The sequence below is a fragment of the Alternaria atra genome (genome assembly GCF_907166805.1).
Source record: "Alternaria atra isolate CS162 genome assembly, contig: 23, whole genome shotgun sequence".
Classification (NCBI taxonomy): domain Eukaryota; kingdom Fungi; phylum Ascomycota; class Dothideomycetes; order Pleosporales; family Pleosporaceae; genus Alternaria; species Alternaria atra.
In genome coordinates, this window is record NW_025091321.1 from 3,205,516 (window position 1) to 3,224,888 (window position 19,373).

At 51.4% G+C, this 19,373-nt stretch overlaps 10 protein-coding genes across 10 annotated transcripts; 4 read left to right on the top strand and 6 right to left on the bottom strand.

The window, feature by feature from the left end:
* Positions 1-231: 231 nt before the first annotated feature.
* ALTATR162_LOCUS4616 (uncharacterized protein) lies at positions 232-4,080 on the top strand (the record flags this gene model as incomplete). Its single annotated transcript, XM_043312231.1, has 1 exon — positions 232-4,080. The coding sequence occupies one exon, from the start codon at positions 232-234 to the stop codon at positions 4,078-4,080; it is 3,849 nt and encodes a 1,282-aa protein (XP_043168166.1).
* A 345-nt stretch (positions 4,081-4,425) lies between these two features.
* On the bottom strand, positions 4,426-5,673 carry ALTATR162_LOCUS4617 (uncharacterized protein; the record flags this gene model as incomplete). Its single annotated transcript, XM_043312232.1, has 3 exons — positions 4,426-4,483; positions 4,546-4,794; positions 4,853-5,673. The coding sequence occupies 3 exons, from the start codon at positions 5,671-5,673 to the stop codon at positions 4,426-4,428; spliced, it is 1,128 nt and encodes a 375-aa protein (XP_043168167.1).
* A 689-nt stretch (positions 5,674-6,362) lies between these two features.
* Positions 6,363-7,319, top strand: ALTATR162_LOCUS4618 (uncharacterized protein; the record flags this gene model as incomplete). The annotated part of the gene is made up of 1 exon (XM_043312233.1): positions 6,363-7,319. One exon carries the CDS (start codon positions 6,363-6,365, stop codon positions 7,317-7,319), a length of 957 nt encoding a protein of 318 aa, XP_043168168.1.
* A 196-nt stretch (positions 7,320-7,515) lies between these two features.
* Positions 7,516-8,532, bottom strand: ALTATR162_LOCUS4619 (uncharacterized protein; the record flags this gene model as incomplete). The annotated part of the gene is made up of 1 exon (XM_043312234.1): positions 7,516-8,532. The coding sequence occupies one exon, from the start codon at positions 8,530-8,532 to the stop codon at positions 7,516-7,518; it is 1,017 nt and encodes a 338-aa protein (XP_043168169.1).
* Positions 8,533-8,821: 289 nt separating this feature from the next.
* On the top strand, positions 8,822-9,892 carry ALTATR162_LOCUS4620 (uncharacterized protein; the record flags this gene model as incomplete). The annotated part of the gene is made up of 1 exon (XM_043312235.1): positions 8,822-9,892. The coding sequence occupies one exon, from the start codon at positions 8,822-8,824 to the stop codon at positions 9,890-9,892; it is 1,071 nt and encodes a 356-aa protein (XP_043168170.1).
* A 373-nt stretch (positions 9,893-10,265) lies between these two features.
* ALTATR162_LOCUS4621 (uncharacterized protein) lies at positions 10,266-11,490 on the bottom strand (the record flags this gene model as incomplete). Its single annotated transcript, XM_043312236.1, has 3 exons — positions 10,266-10,713; positions 10,769-11,189; positions 11,238-11,490. The coding sequence occupies 3 exons, from the start codon at positions 11,488-11,490 to the stop codon at positions 10,266-10,268; spliced, it is 1,122 nt and encodes a 373-aa protein (XP_043168171.1).
* A 1,079-nt stretch (positions 11,491-12,569) lies between these two features.
* On the top strand, positions 12,570-14,252 carry ALTATR162_LOCUS4622 (uncharacterized protein; the record flags this gene model as incomplete). The annotated part of the gene is made up of 3 exons (XM_043312237.1): positions 12,570-12,945; positions 12,996-13,513; positions 13,569-14,252. The coding sequence occupies 3 exons, from the start codon at positions 12,570-12,572 to the stop codon at positions 14,250-14,252; spliced, it is 1,578 nt and encodes a 525-aa protein (XP_043168172.1).
* Positions 14,253-14,570: 318 nt separating this feature from the next.
* ALTATR162_LOCUS4623 (uncharacterized protein) lies at positions 14,571-15,524 on the bottom strand (the record flags this gene model as incomplete). Its single annotated transcript, XM_043312238.1, has 1 exon — positions 14,571-15,524. One exon carries the CDS (start codon positions 15,522-15,524, stop codon positions 14,571-14,573), a length of 954 nt encoding a protein of 317 aa, XP_043168173.1.
* A 362-nt stretch (positions 15,525-15,886) lies between these two features.
* Positions 15,887-16,826, bottom strand: ALTATR162_LOCUS4624 (uncharacterized protein; the record flags this gene model as incomplete). Its single annotated transcript, XM_043312239.1, has 2 exons — positions 15,887-16,478; positions 16,537-16,826. The coding sequence occupies 2 exons, from the start codon at positions 16,824-16,826 to the stop codon at positions 15,887-15,889; spliced, it is 882 nt and encodes a 293-aa protein (XP_043168174.1).
* A 369-nt stretch (positions 16,827-17,195) lies between these two features.
* ALTATR162_LOCUS4625 (uncharacterized protein) lies at positions 17,196-19,230 on the bottom strand (the record flags this gene model as incomplete). The annotated part of the gene is made up of 4 exons (XM_043312240.1): positions 17,196-17,700; positions 17,751-18,676; positions 18,727-19,169; positions 19,224-19,230. The coding sequence occupies 4 exons, from the start codon at positions 19,228-19,230 to the stop codon at positions 17,196-17,198; spliced, it is 1,881 nt and encodes a 626-aa protein (XP_043168175.1).
* Between the last annotated feature and the right edge of the window lie 143 nt (positions 19,231-19,373).

Genomic DNA, 19,373 nt, shown 5'->3' on the forward strand with positions numbered 1-19,373 from the left:
TTATCGGCAGGCTTCTCGGCACCACCTCAAGACAAGGAACGTGCCATGATGCGCGAAGGAATTAGCGAGCCATTTCATCCTCAACGAGCCAAATTCCCCACGCTTTGCATCACTCAACGAGAGCTGTCGATCCGACTTATGGGGAGTGCATTTGAATAAATAAGACGTTGAGTACCTGCCACTCGCAAGCTCTGACTCTCCATCTGCCCCTCCTTCGGAAAAATCCAGACCATGTCTGTCATCGACACTACCAAGGACCTCTCGGCACTTTTCACGAAACAGGTCCATGCTACCCCGGATCTGATTGCATTGGAAGACGACAAGCATACGTACACTTACCAAGAGCTCCACGACAAAGTCGCTGCCCTCGCTGACCGGCTGCGGGGCCATGGCGTCGGCCGTGACAGCTTGGTTGGTGTCCTGTTGCCGCGATCCGCCGACTATGTAATCGCCTGTCTAGCAGCACTACGGGCGGGTGGTGCATTTTTAGTCTTGGAATTGGCCTATCCTCCCGATCTCCTCGCAGATGTTCTCGAGGATGCTCAACCAACCGTCGTGGTTACTATCAGCGCCGAAGTTGGTAAGATTAAGGGAAGCACACCGCTTGTTGTTCTGGATGAAACCAGTCCGACTACGAACGGTCAGTCGGACAAGTTTGAGCTGAAGCCACTGCCCGACGATACCGATTTGGACCGCTTAGCATTTGTTGCATACTCCAGTGGAACGACCGGTAAGCCGAAAGGCATCGCGAATCCACACCGAGCAGCAGTTCTCTCATATAACCTCCGATTCGGACTTTCGGATATACAACCAGGCGATCGAGTTGCCTGCAATGTCTTCTTCGTCTGGGAAATTCTACGCCCGCTGTTGCGAGGTGCGACTGTTGTTGCTGTACCGGACGAAGCAAGCTATGACCCGCGTATGCTCGTCGACCTACTTGCCTCCAAGAAAATCACTGAGACTCTCTTCACACCAACACTTTTCTCTGCCGTTCTTGCTCGTCACCAAGCGCTGGAGACGCGTCTGCCAAACTTGAAGACTGTTTGGCTTAACGGCGAAGTTGTGACAACCGACCTTGCACGGCGTGGTATCAAAGCTCTACCCAATACCCGCCTCCTCAATGTATACAGCGCATGTGAGACACACGAGATTGCTTGCGGAGATATTAAGGACATGCTTGAGAAGCTGGACAAGGACGCCGCCTACTGTCCTGTAGGACCGCCGCTCATTGATAGGAAATACATCTATATCGTGGACGAAAGTGGCCAGAAGGTGGACGAAGGAGAGAATGGCGAGCTTTGCGTAGGCGGACACTTGCTTGCTCGAGGATACCTCAACCGCCCTGAGACTACCGCCAAGGCTTTCATTCGCAATCCGTACAGCTCGAAGCCTGGTGCTCGTATGTACAGGACTGGTGACAAAGCACGCCTTCTATCGAATGGGTTGCTCGAGATCACGGGCCGTGTTGGAGCCATGATCAAGATCCGTGGATACTCTGTGGTACCTGGAAAAGTTGAGAGCGCGATTCTCAACCATTTAGCCGTCAGCCACTGCGCCGTAGTACCTTTTGGAGAAGGTATCGATCGACAACTGGTTGCATACATCGTTCGAGACAAGGATACGTCTGCAGAGCGTCCAGAAGTCGAAATTGACCGAACAGGCCGTAGCTCGACAGCCAGGCGCATGTTGATGGCATATCTTGCCCATTATATGATACCCGCACTCTGGGTCGAAATGGATAGTCTTCCAACGAGCGATGTATCTGGAAAGGTTAATCTCAAGGCTCTTCCTCCTCCCAGACCTGCATCTCCTACTGGAAGCGCACGCAAATTCGAGCAGAGTCCTATCTCCATCGAACAGATTACCGAAATCTGGGCATCTATATTGAGCATTAGCCCAAGCTCCATTACTCCCGAATACAACTTCTTCGATCTCGGTGGTCATTCACTGTTACTTGCTGACCTGGCCGCGCGTTTATCAAACACTTTCGGATTCAGGGTACCAGTCGCACGCCTCGCCACTCCAGCAACGCTCAACGGCCACCTTGACACTGTTCGCGCCATTCGTGACGGTCACACCGCCGAGGTACAGGAGAACCTACCCGCCGTTCTACGTGCAGACTCCGTACTAGAGAAGGAGATCCAACCCAAGAATGCCAAGATGTGTGCGCTCAAAGACGCAAAGACCGTACTACTTACTGGTGTCACTGGTTTTTTGGGCGCTTTCCTTCTACGAGACCTGCTTGAGAGCACATCTGCCCAGATTGTTTGCATGGTTCGATTCGCTGATTCCTCGCAAGATGACATACCTGCTGGTATTGCTAGGATACGCAGGAACCTGCTGGACTTTGGTCTGTGGAGCGACAACATCATGGAGCGTGTCGAGATTCTTCCAGGAAATTTGTCACGTAAGCGGTTCGGTCTCGCTCCTGACACGTTCAAGAGTTTGGCGGAACGCCTTGACGTAATAGTTCATGCGGCTGCCACTGTCAACCTGGTTTATCCTTATGCTGCGCTACAGAAACCCAACGTTGGTGGTACAAGAGAGGTTCTTCGTCTTGCCGCTCAAGGTGGTGCTACAGTGCAATATATTTCTACTAACGGAGTGCTTCTTCCTGCCGAAGGCCGCGAAGGATGGTCAGAAGACGCCATGCTTGAGGTCGATCAAGTCACCAAGCTCGCTGATGGTTACGGTCAGACTAAGTGGGTGGCCGAACAGCTTGCTCTGGAGGCTGGCCGAAGAGGTCTTCCCATCAAGATTCACCGTCTTGGAACTATTAGTGGCCACAGCGAGACAGGTGCTGCTAATGCATGGGATCTGTTGACAGCCATGATTGTTGAGTCGGTCAGAATCGGCTACTACCCCGATGTCAAGGGTTGGCGCGCGGAAATGACCCCAGTCGACTTCGTCAGCAAGGCTATAATGCACCTCAGCAACCAAACCGAGACAGAGCAAACAATATTCCACATTGGAGATCCCGATCCGGTCGACATCAACAAGGTATTCGAAGATCTCAGTGCGCTAGGCTATCCAACCCAGCCGATAGAATTCGAAAAGTGGACCAGCCTTTGGGATGATAAACGAGGTTCCGCCAAAGGTGGTGATGGTGCTTTCACGGTTGATATTCTACGAAGCGGTATGCCAACTATTGAGTTCCTGAGGGATGTTGTTGTGCTCGACAACGCAAAGACCAGGCCGCTACGTCTTGCGGTAGAACGCCCGAAAGTAGATCAAGTACTTCTTGAGACATACACAAGGCACTGGTATGCACGAGGCTGGCTTCCAAAGCCGCCTACGCAACAGGACGCTGCAGGTGGATCTGCTAGGCTTCCTCGAAGAGGCCCTCTTTTCGGTAAGGTCGCCGTAGTCATGGGCGCATCATCCGGTATTGGCGCTGCTACCGCCGCTGCTCTTGCCCGAGAAGGCTGCCACGTTGCCCTCGCAGCACGCCGCATCGATGCTCTTGAAGATCTGAAGAAACGTCTCGTGATCCGCGAAGGCAAGATCATTACGCAGAAGACCGATGTCACCGACAAGGCTCAGGTCGAAGCCCTTGTTGCTGCAGCAGAGAGCCAACTAGGACCTGTTGACATCTTTGTGAATGTCTCAGGAGTGATGTACTTCACCATGATGGCCAACACATACACTGACCAATGGAACCAAACAGTCGATGTCAATTGCAAAGGTCTCCTCAATGTCATCTCCTCCATTGTACCTTCGATGCTCAAGCGTGGAAAGGGTCACCTCCTCGCCATCTCATCGGATGCTGGGCGAAAAGTCTTCCCTGGTCTGGGCGTCTACTCCGCGTCCAAGTTCTTCGTCGAAGCTACACTGCAAAGTTTGAGGCTTGAAACAGCGGGTACTGGGCTGAGAGTCACTGCTGTGCAGCCAGGAAATGTGGCGACAGATCTTTTGGGAATGAGCACAGATCAGGAAGCTCTCAAGAAGTTTGGAGAGCCAAGCGGCGCGAAGGTGCTGGATCCAGAGAACGTAGCTGAGTGCATTGTGTATGCGCTCAAGCAGCCAGAGCACGTTTCCGTGAACGAGGTACTTATTGAGCCAAGAGATGAGCCCATCTAGTTGCCGCCGTGCAGTAAAGAGACTTATATACATACACCGGCACGATTCATGATGGAGCCATATAATATCTGTTTTAGTTATGACCACCATCTTTCTTACCGCTGCAAATTTCTTCTTCATGCCGCCGGGCTAAGCACAAAAGTCACCATGCTTCTTCCTGGCACCTGCGCGCTAATGCTACTTCCATCTGCCGCCAAAGTCGCCACAACCTCATCGCAATCATGCCCGTTATCCGTGATCCACGCCTTCGCCGCTACCACAACGACGCCATTCACCTTGACCGCCACCGCACTTGTTGCCGTTCCTCCTTGTATGACTTGCACCGCCAATGTTCCATCCACATTCCTAAACGCACTGATTCGACTCCCACTGGGCCCTCCACTCGCACCTATTCTCACTGCACCTGGTCGCACATGTCTACTCCAATTTGCAAATGCCCAAAGACGCTTACTAGGTATGACTGACTTCTTATCATCGGAGATGCGGATGAGCTTGCTGTTTGTCGCTCCACCTTGGACGCCAATCCAGTATAAGTACGCCGAGGCATTGGCGTTTGTGAGAGCAGTGTGGATTTTATTCGCCCAAGTGAGTCCTTCGCCTGCGCCGTTGTTGTTGTAGAATGCCGTCGCCCACGGGCCTTGGAGGTCCGCATTTTCTGTCTGCCAGACGTGGTGTGGGGTGTTTATTGGGCTGTTGGGTTGGGATGTGTAGGAACTGAATGATTATTAGTGCATGATTGTATTGCTAGTGTGGGGAGGATGGAAAGGCTTACTGCGCAGTGATCGTACCCAACATACTACTCACGCTGCTCAGAGCACCCATCATACCCTGCTGACTACTCCACCCCTCCGCATCGCAACAAGTAACCTTGACACTCGTAAAGTTCGCCCTATCGAGCGCCGGCCTGAGCACTTTGATGAAGTCCGCAGCCTGCTGTCCATTACTCCTCATACTAGCATAACTTGTCGTAAGACCAGGTTCGTTCAAGAAACCCAGATGCGTAATATCCACCCCGATATCCTTGTAATAAGTGATATACTGGATCAGATAGTTGGCATACGCTTGTTTCCAATCTCCACTAGAACAACTAGCGCCAGATACTCCACACAGCGACCCTCCATTCGCATCATTGTTATTTGTTTTCATGTATCCTGGAGCAGACCATGCGTTGGCATACACAGTATCCACACCATACGTCTTCACTGCCTCGGTACTGACCCAAACCTGGCTATTATCATTATTATCCCATACATATTTCGGTGTGGCGTTTGGGCCACCAGGATTCTTGGGTTGAATGGAAACCATGTGATCACTGCTAGAGTCTGGAGAGGAACCAACACCATTTCGTAGGATGGAGAAGCCGGCGCCAGATGTGCGATTGAAGAGCAGATCGAGGGCATAGCGTTGAAGTGAGGGTGAGAGGGCGTGTATTTGGTTTGCACGTTGGAAGGTTTCTGATATGCCGAAGCCGTCTATGGTTTGGTATGTTTTTGCCAAGTCGACGGTTATAGTGGAGGATTGACGAGGGTGAAGGGTTGCGAATGTACTCGCGAAAGTTGTGAGCGCGAGAATAAGGTAGGTAGAGAATGCCATGATAGAGATCTAGCGGAGTTAGTTTCCTGCCAATGCATCTTGAGGTTTGAATGAGCGACTGATATGTTGTTGGTCGTTGCCAGATTTGGTAGGCCAAGCTTTTGTATAGTTATATTCTCCGTTTAGCCTTTATCCATATGAGAGGGACAATTGCAAGGATGTTACTACTTGACTGCCCCACAAACACCCCTAAGCCTACACGTTCTACTCTTTAGTAGTGGGGTGGTCATCTGCTCAATGTTCCCCGCCACTGAGATCAAATCTGGCTGAAACGTCATTACAAGTGGTGGAATCATCTATGACTATCTCCGTAAGACACTATAATCGCCATTTAGCGATTGTTGAATGCGATAAAAGAGACGAGGGTAACGATGCAGACATGAATGAGAGATACCGCAAATATAGAGAACTCGCAATGTAGACAGACATGACGAAACAAGATGATGACCAGAAAGGTGAGCAGAACATGGAGATATGTGGTAGACAAGATCAAGACGATTAGTTACATTCGGACTGCCTTTGTATTATCGTTAAGCTCGCATGGCCTTACTTGGGTTTTGTAAAGATGAAGGGCAAACGGGTCTTGTCCGTGATTGAGGCCGTCGCATGGCAGTCACGCTAGTGTCTTGGCAGTCGTCAATCCAACATTTCGCGGAGGAGCGACTGCCATGATAGTAACAACAACCATCATGGCCAACCCAGTCAAAGTAGACGAAGAGGCGCAAGCCCCTGGAACTTCTCTAACAATCAAGGAAGAGATCACTACCGTATCTGTACCACCGAAAGCCGACGAAGCGGAAACCTCGACCGCCATGAGCGCGAACGAAACACCAGCACAAGATGCGACTTCAAATCAGGATGCCGTTGCGGCGGGAGACAACTCCCTCACCACCACGACAAACCCTGACCCGAAAGCTGCCCTTGCCGCGCGAATGGCTCGCTTCAAAGCGCTCCAAGCCGCCAAAGTAAATGGCCGTAAAGCGACAGAGCGCGAGGTTCGCGATGCTGAAGACCGTAGTTCTCGCCTTGCGCAAATCTCCAAACTCGGCGCTCTCAACGAGAAAGCTTCGTACAAACTCCTAAAATCCGAGGACCCTGATTTCGAGCGCAAAAGGAACTGGGATTACACAGTTGAAGAGAGCGAGAGTTGGGATAAGAGACTGAAGAAGAAATCGAAAAACAGGGAGGGAGTTGCATTCGCGGACTACAGGAACGAGGCGAACAAGGTGTACAAAAGGCAAATTGGTCAGATGAGCAAAGTCGATATGGAAGCGTATGCAGAAGAGAAGGCCAGGAAACTGCAGTCGCAAGTATCTTCTGGCCTTCTCCAGCTTGTCGAGACGGACGCGGGAGAGATCTACACAGTCGACAATCAAGGGCGCATCAACACACCAGTCGATGAAGCGTATAGCCACGATCACAAGCCATCCAAAGAAGCCGTCGATAGGCTAGTAGAAGACCTGGAGAAGGGTGAGCGCGCCAGGTTGAAGGCCAGGGCGGCGAGGGGCATACGCGATGAACAGGATGTGGGCGATGTCACGTACATCAACCAGAAGAACAAGCAGTTCAACGACAAGCTGTCGCGTTTCTACAACAAATACACGAGCGAGATACGAGACAGCTTTGAGCGAGGAACAGCGATATAAAAGGGGCGAGAAGACGATACTGTATTTATACCCTGGCATTTTGCTCTCAAGGGCTGGCGTTGTTCATGCGAAAAGACATTGGGAATCTGGCGTTGTTACTATTGCATTACGGTACGAAGGTCCATCGCAGGAAATGCGAAAAGACATAGTTTGAAGTCTGAATTATACTCGTTTCCTGGATATCGTGCGCTTCGCTCTACATCATACTACTCAACACTCTGTTCACGTCCTGGCCTGGCTCGGGCTTCTTCATCGCCTTGCTCGTAGCCGTGTGTTGCGAGAACTCTAGCCTTCCCTTCCTCCTCTTCGGCTTCCCATCTACTTCGTGCACTGCTTCTGCTGCCTCCGCCGCTGCATTATCACCGTCGACGTCCTCCCCTCTCTTTCGCCTTGTAGCCTCAATCCCGCTAGCCACCTTGCCTCTCTCCACATTCTCCAAGAAGGCCTTGTTCTCCTTCTTGCCCTGTGATATTTCGAACCTAAGTCTTGCCGCACGCTCTGCATTCTCGTTCTGGATCTGCTCGACCAGGTTATGCCACTTGACTCCGCTCAGGTATCGGATATTCCACACTTCGTCATGCCACCTACCCCTCTTCTTGCCGCCCATTGTTTGCGCATTCAAATTCTCAGCGACAAACTTGGCGTCGCGCTTGTGTATGAACTCTACCCAGCCGTCAAGGAAGAGTTTGCGACGCGTGCCTCCGTTGCGCAGGCGCTGAGTACGAGAGGTACTGGATTCTGGAGTGAGGAAGATGCGACCTACAGCGCCATATGGCGTTAAGAGGGAGCGCATTACAGCTGGCTTCATGAAGGGTGGGACGCGAGAGAGGTATATAACACCAGATTTGTCTTTCTTGAGTGATGATGGTGGTAGGGCTTTTCCAAGTTTCGTAGACTGTAACTTCAGTTCGGAAGGAAGAGATGCGGCAAGTTTCTCGAGGTGTGCTAATTCGGCATTCTTTGAGGGAAAGCGCTTCGGTACGTGTTGCTCGTCGTCGTCTTCTCCATCTTCCGCATCGTCGTCGTCAAAATCTTGGTCCTCGTCTCCGTCCACTTCCTCGTCTTGTTCTTCGTCTTCAGAGTCGTGATCTACTTTTTGTCGCTTCGATACAGGTAGCATGCGCGCTCTGCTCTCCTCCTCGGAATCATAGCCTCTCTCCTCATCTTCGCTTTCCTCAACGTCGAGGTATTCGTTTCGTTTACGGGTCGCCATTGTCGTCACGGGGCTGATCGCTTCGTAGATCGAAATATGTTGGACCGGATTGGATGCGCAGATCCTTCTTTGGACTGAGGGAAGTCTGCCGTATTGTGGATATTCGGGCGGTATACAGGCGCATTCGCTCACTCGAAACTTTTGCGGAGAAGTCGCGGAGGTTAACTTTTGGGTGGGGCCTGTTCTTAGCTCCTTGGCAGCTCGTGGCGCAACTCCCAGCCCTGGATGTGCCAGCCTTCAATTACCTTTCCGCATCCAACTCACATCCAACTCACATCCATCCGCAACCATGGGAGGCGACCTCAACTTGAAGAAATCCTGGCATCCGCACCTGCGCAAGAACCAAGAAAGGGTGTGGAAGGAGGAGAAGTCTGCGCTCGAGGAGCGCAAACTCATAGAAAAACTTCGCAAGGAACGCGAAGAAGAAGCACAGATTGAAGAACTGCAGCGGCTGCAAGCTGAAAATGGTGGCAAGGTTGTGCAGCGACGGGTCGACTGGATGTATGCAGGCCCGAGTGGCGATGTAGGCGTTACAGAGGAGCGCGAGGGCTACCTTCTGGGCAAGCGCAGGATCGACAACCTGCTGAAATCAAACGATACCCAAAGTCTGCAGAAAGGCGCTGCAGTTGGTGTCGACGCCGTCGCCGCCGCCGCCGATCCGAATGCGAACACCGCTCGCGACACGCACAAGAAGGTGCTTCAAGACCCACTCCTCATGATACAGAAACAGAAAATGGAGATGCAGTTGAAGGCTATGAAGGACGCGCAGAAAGAGGCCAAGTATGCCGAGAAGCGCGAAAAGGAGAAGGAGCGGGAAAGAAAGCACAAGCATCGAGACAGGGAGCGGAGCAGAGAGCGGGAGCACAAACACAGCAGCCGGCGCCATCGATCGCGCTCGCCGCGCAGAAGAGAAGACCGCGAGGATCGTCGCGATCGTGACAGCCATCGTAGACGGTCAAGATCCCGCTCACGATCACCATATCGCAAGCACGGCAGCCGACGAGATCGCTCTCGATCACCACGCAGGAGGGAGGATCGTGGCGACCTTCGCGATCGAGACACATACCGACGACGTGATCGCACACCGCCGCGAAAACAACCTGACGACGCTGAAGCCCGTCAGAGCGCAGCCGATCGTCTCGCCGCCATGCAAGCAGAGGCGACATCGCTCGAGCAGCAGCGGGCTGAGCGTGTTCGACAACAGGAAATTAAGGATAGAGAGGAGGAAGAAAAGCACAAGAAAAACATGGACGGGGGACGTCGCTACATTTCGAGTGTGCGCGGGCAAGCCTCGAACATGGATTTAGGCGACGCGATCGCTCGCGGACGACAGAATCTAAGGGCAGAAGTCGATGCTTGAGACCTGAGAGCCTGCTGTAGTACGTTTGTGATGTGCTACCAGATAGTAAATTGATACCCTAATCTGGCTTAATAAAGTTGGCTTCATTCTCTATCCGTAAGTCCTAGGAAGCCTATACTAATGTGACTGCTAACCAAATGTTTTCGATCGTCTGATACTCCATCATATAAACATTCATTGGAACTTCGCTCGGCTGCCTAGGTCACTGGCTTTGCCTACCACGGTATGTACACACAAGGACTCTAACCGCAAATGCTCATGATAGCATCATCTCCAGGAACTGTCTACAGAGAAGCCCGTGCAAAGCACTCCCTTCGGTTTTCTTGCATGTCGTCGCGGCAACATCTTTTGCGAAAAGTTATATGGCAGGCGACTATCGACCGCCGTTCCAGCCTGCGTTCGGCGCAAAGAGGTCTTCCATGCTGTCACCGTCGCTTTTCCCTGTCTTCGAACCCGAGGCACTATATGACCTCGTCACGGCGATCCGGCGATCCAATCTGTTGTCGTCATCGTGCTTGGCCGCATCTGCACCTGCGTCTGCGCTTTGTAGTTCATAGCTCTTCTCCCCACTTCGCTTCACAAACATCTTCAGCTTGCGAATCCTGGATCGGTCTCCGCTTCCGCTTCCACTCGAGAGTGAAAGTATCCAGGGCATATACTGCTGTATGAAAGGCTTCAAGAGCGCGACACATGCGCAAATTACTCCACCGTTGAGCTCGACTGTAGAGAAGATGCATGCTTTAGCCACGTTGTAAGTCGAGTCGGGATCACTGATCATACTGTAGACGTAGATGATGCGGACGGTGGATATAACGACCACGCTACAGAGACTGTCAGCACGCAACGAGAGACGGTGCATCACCCGAGTTTGCTTACCCAGATCCTAGAGCGAACACAAATCCCAGTAATATCTTTTGTTTCATGGGCAATTGCAAAGCGTGCAGCATTGGTATCGGCAAGCAAAGGATCAAGAAGTCTGTGATTATGTTTATACATGCCATAAACAGGTTGAGGTCCGTAAGGCACTTTTGGTCGGTATGAGTTCGCGGATTACACGGTCCGGCGGCGACGACAGTGATAGCTAAGGAGTATCCGGTGACTAAGACTGCTAATGCGTAGATAGATGCTTGAACTTTCCGGTCTGGGTTGAGACGGTAGTAGAGTGCTAACAATGAGAGCTTAGCAAGAGCTGGTGTCCAAACGTACACCACCATGATGCCGACAAGCATCTTCGTGTAGTCCACCAATTGCTCCATAGTCACATTCCAGAGGTGTTGGCCGAAGCCATACTGGAAGGCTACACTCAAAGTCAGTCATACGCACAAAGTAACTGGGTGGCACTCACATTGGAAACATATTACCATCCATGCGATGCAGCCACACCAGCTGAGGACCACCAGCGCATCGTCCAACCCGGTCATATGGCGGATGAAGATACGGGTATACAGTCGTAGCCCGAGCACAATGGTGGAAAGTATCGTCATCACTACATATACCACGATGATCTTGCTTTGAAGATCGGTTCGGTCACCACTGAAGTCTGTCTTAACACCAGGAGGTGCAGGCAGGACGCCTGATTTTGTCGTACTTGAAATCATTTTAGGTGGACTATGTCGTAGGCTTGCAGGAAGAGGCAGGACTTTGAAAAGAAGGCGGAATCGCTAGGACCGCGAGCTTACTCCCGGACTTGCAGCGAACTTATCTTGGAAGCAGCTTGAGTTACCATGCCAGCGATCTCGACACAGGGGGTACACAGATGATCTTCTCCGTACAACCTTGCTTCTTCAACAGTGGAACCATAAGATGTATGCGCATCTCCCAACCGGATAACGCTCCTGAACGTGCGCCCTCCCATTCAAATGCCGGACAAGATCCTCATAAAACCACAGAAAGAGGAACTACGTCCTTTTTGCCATGCCTATACCCGTTGGCCCTACCCGCTCTAGCCGTATGGAGACCCTGCCGCCGCCTCGCCTAGCGGACACTTATATTCCTGTCCTGGAAAGGGTAAGCGCCACTCATGCAACAGCAACGCTGATTTACGTACCGAAGTTACACACCCTGTGTTACGGCACTCCCAGATTCAAGTGGCATTCGGAGAATTGAGGCTACACCACATTTCTCGCGGAGAACTAGACGGCTTTGGTCCGCTAGAGAACTCGCCGATATCGACACGTTAGAAGACTAACTAGAGATGAGTTCGTACCAAGGAGCTAGCCGGCTATGTACGATAGTGTGTGACAGAACCCAGCAACATAACGCTGACCCCTGCGTGCTAATCAGTAAGCGGCAAGATACCTGTTGCGGAGCACCAACTAAAATCGCAATATGCAATTTGAAGGATGAACGAAGACCTAGGCGCGTCCCGCTTCATAAACCGGGGCTGCCGATTGGGTTCTTGCACAAGTTCTCCACGTGTGACTGTAGGCTTCCGAGCAAATACGTTGCACCCGCGAATCTTCTACGTTTTGTACTCCCGATAAAACCACACACGGTAATTGCAACGGCTCAATACCGACACTCAACACACTCTGTTCAGGAGTATGTTTCGAGTGTCAAACACGTCTTAATCGAATAACGGCGGGCAACTAGCCATCGATCACCACCGCCTCGGTAGGTGGTCACCACTGAATTCCAGCACTCTCAAACAAGATCGGGGCTTCGTTCGTAAGAGACCATGGAGTCGGTTCCCACCGCTGTGTTTGTGTTCGCACCATTATCGGCGGTCATCCTGCACGAGTTCATTCTGCGACGAGTGGAAGTCGACCATTTGACCCTTCACATCCTTGGGCTAGCGATTACCGCATACTCGGTTCTGTCATATTACACTGGACTCATCACTGCGACAGTGGTGACGAGTTCCTTCTGGGTTCCACTATGGCTGTACATCGGAGCGTATCGTGCCTTCTTCCACCCACTCAATGACTACCCGGGACCTTGGGCCGCGAAGCTATCGAGATGGTGGACTCTCAAACAGACATATGACAGTAGCTTGCATTACCATCGAGTGCTACAGCGGTTGCAGGGTCAACACGGCGATTATGTTAGGACGGGTCTGTCCGACCTGTGTACTTCCTTCCAGAACCAGTGCTAACACCGTCAGGACCACGTGAGCTCACCATCTTTGATGCAGCTGCGATCCAACCAATCCTTGGGGCCCAATCGAATACTTCAAAGGGACCATTCTTTGACGTCATGGAAAGATCGTTGCACCTCAATCGCGACAAGGCGTTCCACCGCCAGCGTCGCAAGGTCTGGGATAACGCGATGAAGGCATCGCTTTCCGACTACGCGCCGCAGGTCGAGAGATTCACAGATCAGCTACTTACACGCTTGAGGAATGAGGAAGGAAGATCAATTCCACTATTTGAGTACGCAACATACTACAGCTACGATGTCATGGCAGCGCTAGCCTTTGGCAAACCCATGGGCTTCATCAAAGGTGAACAAAGCGATATCGCTGCGAGTGTTCTTGCTACTTTTACGAATAGCGTCCAGGCTTTGGGATACATGTATCACATGCCATGGTTGATGAATGCAATCGGCGTACTTACTTCATTTGCTGGACCCATGAAGGAATGGCGAGACTGGAGCGTGAGCCAGATGAAAGCACGCATGCAAGTACATCTCCCCCACTCGCAACTCAACAGGAGCCACTGCTAACAGTCTCCCTTAGATCAGAGATGCCAAACCCGATTTAATCTCACACCTCATAGCCTCCACCCCAAAAACCTCAGAAGGCCGCGAACTCCTCTACGGCGAATCACGCCTCATCATCTCCGCCGGCAGCGAGACAACTTCCACCGCCCTAACCTTCATCTTCATGCACCTGGCCACACACCCACACTACATGGCTGCCGTCCGCGCCGAATTTCTAGCAAACATCGACAGTTACGACTGTCAGCGCCCCATGCCAATGTTAGAATCCGTAATCCAGGAATCAATGCGCATGTGGCCTTCCGTCTTTTTCGGCTCCCAACGCGTCACACCACGACAAGGCATGGAGATAAACGGACGGTTCATCCCAGGGAACATGATTGTGCATATACCTTTATTTCCACTGTTTCACGATGCGAGGAACTTCGTCGCGCCTGATCAGTTTATTCCTGAGCGCTGGACTACGAAGCCTGAGTTGGTACTGAACAGGCAGGCGTTCATCCCGTTTTCGACCGGCTCGCATAGTTGTGCAGGGAAGGCGCTGTCACTGATGGAACTAAGGAGTGTCATCGGGAGGGTGATCGCGGAGTTCGATGTTATGCTTGATGAGGGAACGGATGTGCATGCTTATTGGGAGGGTATCCTGGATCATTTCACTGCAGGAGCGCCACCAATAATGGTTAGGTTCGTCAGGGCACAGTAAGCACGCGTGGGGAAAACTATAGATGGTATTTCCTTTCCGATTATCTTATATCCTCGAAATCGGTGTGTGATGACGCTTTCTCGGCCTTGTTCAAGCGTTCAATCCCGAACGTCAGGTTTGAAGGAATCTAATTTCGAATGGGATGTTGCAAGAAATGATGTTCCCTATTAAACAACTCTACTTAAGATGCTGTGGCTGGATTTAATGCCTGAGCAGATCCAACAACGTAGTAAAGTAACGCAATATAATACACAGCAAAAGGACTATATCCCAGCCCCTTGTACCCAGCAATCAAGTAATTATACATCACACCTAGTCTCAAAAGTCCAAAAGACTTTTCCCAGGAACAACGACAGCGGTATTCGGGACCGGTAGATCCTTAGTCGGCTCAGCCTTCGGTACACTAAAACCATACTCGGCTTCCCAATCGTCCTCGTAATCGCTCTCATCCTCAGAGTCCCAATCACTATCTTCACTATCATCTTCATAGTCCCGCTCACTCCATCCATCGCTGTCTTCATCCACTTCTTCTTCCTCGTCTCCGTCCACCCAATCCGCATCATCCTTGTCATCGCCATCGTTTTCAACGTCGCGTGTCGTAATGCTGACACCAGTGACATCTGGTACATTGAGGAAGCGGGTAATGTTCAAGCCCTCTAACTCCCCATTGAGCCGCTCCGTCCCAGAAGTGTATTTGCCGCCTGTGCCTTCTTTTTCTCCTCTCTCTTCGCGCTCGAGATCGAGTTGCACGATGCACTCTTCATCCCAGGCATTTATATTATCGAAACGCACCACTCGTAGTGTATCCCATAGTGGCAGTGACTTGTACGTGAGACAGTGTACGATGAGATCAGCGTAGGCCGGTGTGTCGTAATGTAAGTGTAGCGCCTCTAAGCTATTCAACGCCCTAAACATGTCTACGATGTGTTCGCCTTGGGATTTCGAGAGCGGCTTCCCACTCGGTTCTTCGACCGAGCTTTCGTTTAACTTTAGGTATTTGACGTTCGACGCGTAGGTAGGGTTCGTTGTTACGGTACGTAGGAACAGATCCCAACGCGCGCAGGCATCTGTGAGACTGATGTTGGTTGCGATGTGTTTCGAGGAAATGCAATTGAGTGAGTGCGCGGTTAAGGAGAGGCTGATGATAGGGCGGTAGAGTGTTGGACATTGGCCTTGTTCGTCGTCGTTGACAGTGGGCCGGTCAGGCGTGAGGTAGATACATATTAAATGTAGAATCGGGTCTGGGAGGGACGACAAAGTAACGAGAGACATGTTTGCGACAGGAGATGAGAGTCCGGCGTGTTCGCGACGAATTCGCAGGCCGAAAATGTAAGGGATAAGAAATTTTTGAAGTGGCGGGAGATGTTGGTGGAGATATATCGTAGGGAAGACGCGTCTCGATGATGTAGACCGCGCCGAATGACGCTAGGTTAGACAGGGTATGGTGCGTGTACCCGCCGAACGCGAAATGTCGCGATAGTCCTCAGGGAAATTGGATATGTTGATAGCGACCGCAGCGCGTGCTGATGTATTGTATGTGCGTTCTTTAAACGCCCAGTTCCATTGCCCTGCCCGTAATATGATGACCCGAACGCCGCGCTATGCATATCAAAAGACCAGCCCCATGTCATCGCTCATAACTTCACCTTCTTCACAGGTTTTTGTTCCGATGTCACATCGTCCTTCTTCCGCTTGAAGATGCTCTGACTCTTCATCTGACCCAGCCCAGCCTTATTCGCCGGTGCAGCCTTCGCTTTCAAGCCGAAGCTTAGCTTAACAGGCGCTGCATCGGCCTTGGGCTCTTCGCCATCTTTCTTCTCATCCCCTTGCTTTTGTTCGTCGACCGGAGAGTCGATCTTCTTCTCTTCCGTCGGCGACCCTCCTTCTGCGGGTGGAGTGACCTGCTGTTGCACGGCTGCTTGAGCCGCCGCCCGTTTTGCCTCGATAGCTTTTTTGGCCTCAGCTTCTTCTTGTGCACGTTTCGCCATCTTCTTCAACATTTTGTCTTCGCCAGCGCCGCTTCGTGCTTCGGCAGCCTCTAGTTCTGCGATCTCGTTGCGCCTGTTCACAGCCGCAACAGAAGTATCTCTCCAGGCAATCATTAATCCATCTTTTTCGTCCTCCTTGACATGGCAGATACCTTCTCGCCCCAGATGTTTGGCGAATTCAGTCAACGAACTCCATTTCGTGGCGTTCATATGGACGTGTTCCTTGTCTCGGATGTACCTAGGGGTAGTCAGCGTGTGTTCTCCGTTGTGTGGGAACCCTAAAGAGGGACACTTACTCGTTGTAGAATTTGTTTACTCCAATCCACTTCTCATTGTGCGCCGTTCGCAGAAGGTTCACAAAGTCCCTCTGGAAGTCGTTGCTGAAGCCTTGGATGTACTTCTTAGGGTCCTCGCCAACGACCTGTAGGTTTCGGACATGGCTCTCGCTCTGCACGTGGCATTTGAACCCGTTTGCATCGCGACATTGCTTCTGGCAAGGCTCGCACCACCAGCGCAACCGCTGCAGGCCCTTTGACTTCATCTTGTTGGCGACCCATTTTGTGCTGCCTGCTTCGGCTTTTCCCATCGTTGCGGTTGTGGCGGCGTTAACGGGGTTTCCGCGCTGAAGTGGATACAGTTATAAGGTTTGGTCGCGTACAGCGTTACGGGCTTCGTGTGTACGGTCGTATGGCGGGCGGCGCAAAGGGTTGTGTCGTTGGTAAGTGAAGACTGAGGCTGGACTTGCGAAACTCGTAGGACTGGCTGACTAAAGAGATCGCCACCCGCGCGGGCGCGCCAACGCTAGCTACAGAACCGGGGTTCACTGCGCACGTGCCTTTCCGTCCACTCGAACAATTCACATGGCGACGATTCCAAGATCGGCGTGTCTATCATATCACGGGTACCGCGCAATCTCCTCTGGAACGACATCCAAAACATCTACTATATTCCCACACTATGTCAAACGCACCCTCTTCTCTAGTATGGCTTCCCAGTCCTTCATCGCGAATGGTAGATACCGATCACTTCCAGGAGGCAGCCAGTACAGCTTATCCTCACCCGTAATCTTATCCGGGTCTACACCTTCCTTCTTTAATCTGCCCTTCTGGATCTTTAGAGTGCCTGTATACTCCAATGCAGGTGTTACTCTCAAGAAAAACGGTACAGCATAGCTTGGTAAGACTGCTTTCGCATGCCTCGCTAATGCTGAGAAGTCGAATGTCGCTTCAGTAACGCCGGCCGCCATGACGATAGATGCAGCTCCTGCTCTGCCGTCGTAGCCGGGTACAAGTACGCCGTACACGTTCGTTTCAGCAATTTGCGGGAACTTGCCGATCATGTCTGCTACTTCATTCGTAGACACATTCTCGGATTTCCAACGGAATGTGTCACCAAGGCGATCGACAAAGAAGACACGGCCATCGGCATCCTGTCGCATCATATCTCCGGACTTGAACCACCTGCTATAGTCAGCTTGTCGCCCACCAAGCTCATAGAGACTGAGACTCACATATCGCCCTTCTCAAACACATCAGTGATCCTCCGATCCTGTGTTGCACCCTCGTTGTTATAGTAACCTGGTGCACTAGCCACCGTCTCAGGAGTCAGTCTATGTAGCACCTGCCCTGGCTCATTCACTCCACATCGAATTGCGAAGCCGTTTGCATCTCTCATGATGTCTTCGGTATCAATATCCATCTTCACTCTAACTTCTTGATTGCTGAACTTCCAATCCCAGATCAAACCTCGGAGACCAATGCTGTTTGCTGTGAATGGACCAGCGTTGCGATTGAACGTCGATCCCAATCCATCGGTAGCCGCATATAGTTCGTTGATGATGGGTATATTGAAACGCTCGCGGAAGGGTTCCCATACGTCGGGACGCATACCGTTGCCCCATGCCATCTGCACCTTGTGTCTCCGCTCGTATGGATTTGCTGGACCATTGAGTAGGTATCTGCAGAGCTCACCAACGTACTGGATGATGTTTGCATCTGAAGCTGCTACCTCGGGCCAGAATGTCTTGTGCGAAAACCTTCGGCTTAGCACGATTGTACTGCCAGCATGAACTGTCGGTGTTACGCAGAGTCCATGTGCAGCGCCATGGTAGAGTGGCATGCATGTGTACATTCTGACTTCCGGCTTGAGATCCAGGTATTTTGCAACACTATAACCAGTTAGGAGCTCGCGACCAGTGCTTAAAACAACGGCTTTGGGCAGTCCGGTAGTTCCCGAAGTATACATGAGCGTGCGGATAGACTCTATGGAAATGTGTTCGCGACGGGACTCTGGTGTGGGTGTCGAATTTGTTAACGATGCAAAGAAGGATGAATCGTAGTACTGGATCTTTATCCCTGTTTTCTCGAGATCGGCACGGCACGGTTCGACATTGCTCTTCACGTCGGCGTCTGTGATGAGAAACCTGGAGTTGCATATCTGTTGCAATTATTAGCCCAATATAATACAATCAATTTCAGTAAACTAACCCTCGCGCAATGCACCAATCCCGTCCCAGTCAGGTTCCAATTGACGAAGCTTGGAACAGCCCCAATCGCATCCAGGGCAAACCAGAGCATCAGGTATTCGGGACTGTTTCCCCCATCCATGGCAACCACCTCATCCACTTGTATACCCAATTCGTCTATCAACCAGTTTCCCACTCTTGTAAACGCCTCGAAGAACTTCTTGTACGACCACGTCTTGCCTTCGAAGATAAGAAATGGATGGTTCGGTTGTTTGCGAACTTGGTCTTCGAAGACATGGTATGTAAGAACGCGCTTTCGGGTAGCGCGATCGGTAATGAAGTCGACGATATCCTGAGATTGTGAAAGGCCGCCGCGAGCATTCTTGAGGTCGTGAACAATGTGGTGTTTCGCGTTGAGATAGGCGGCGATTGCTGCTGTGCCGGCCGCTCCAGCGATTATAGGTACTTTGTCATATCAGTGTTTGAGGTCACCGTAACAGAGCAGAAACAGTTGCTTACACGCCATGGCAGTTTTTGCTTTTCACTTGCTCTTCTATCTCAGATGGTACACAAAAGACAGAATGTCTGATTCGTCTTTCCAACCCCAATCACCTAGAATTACTAGAGACAACGCACGAAAGAGAGTAGGATGAGCCATCGTTATGAGTG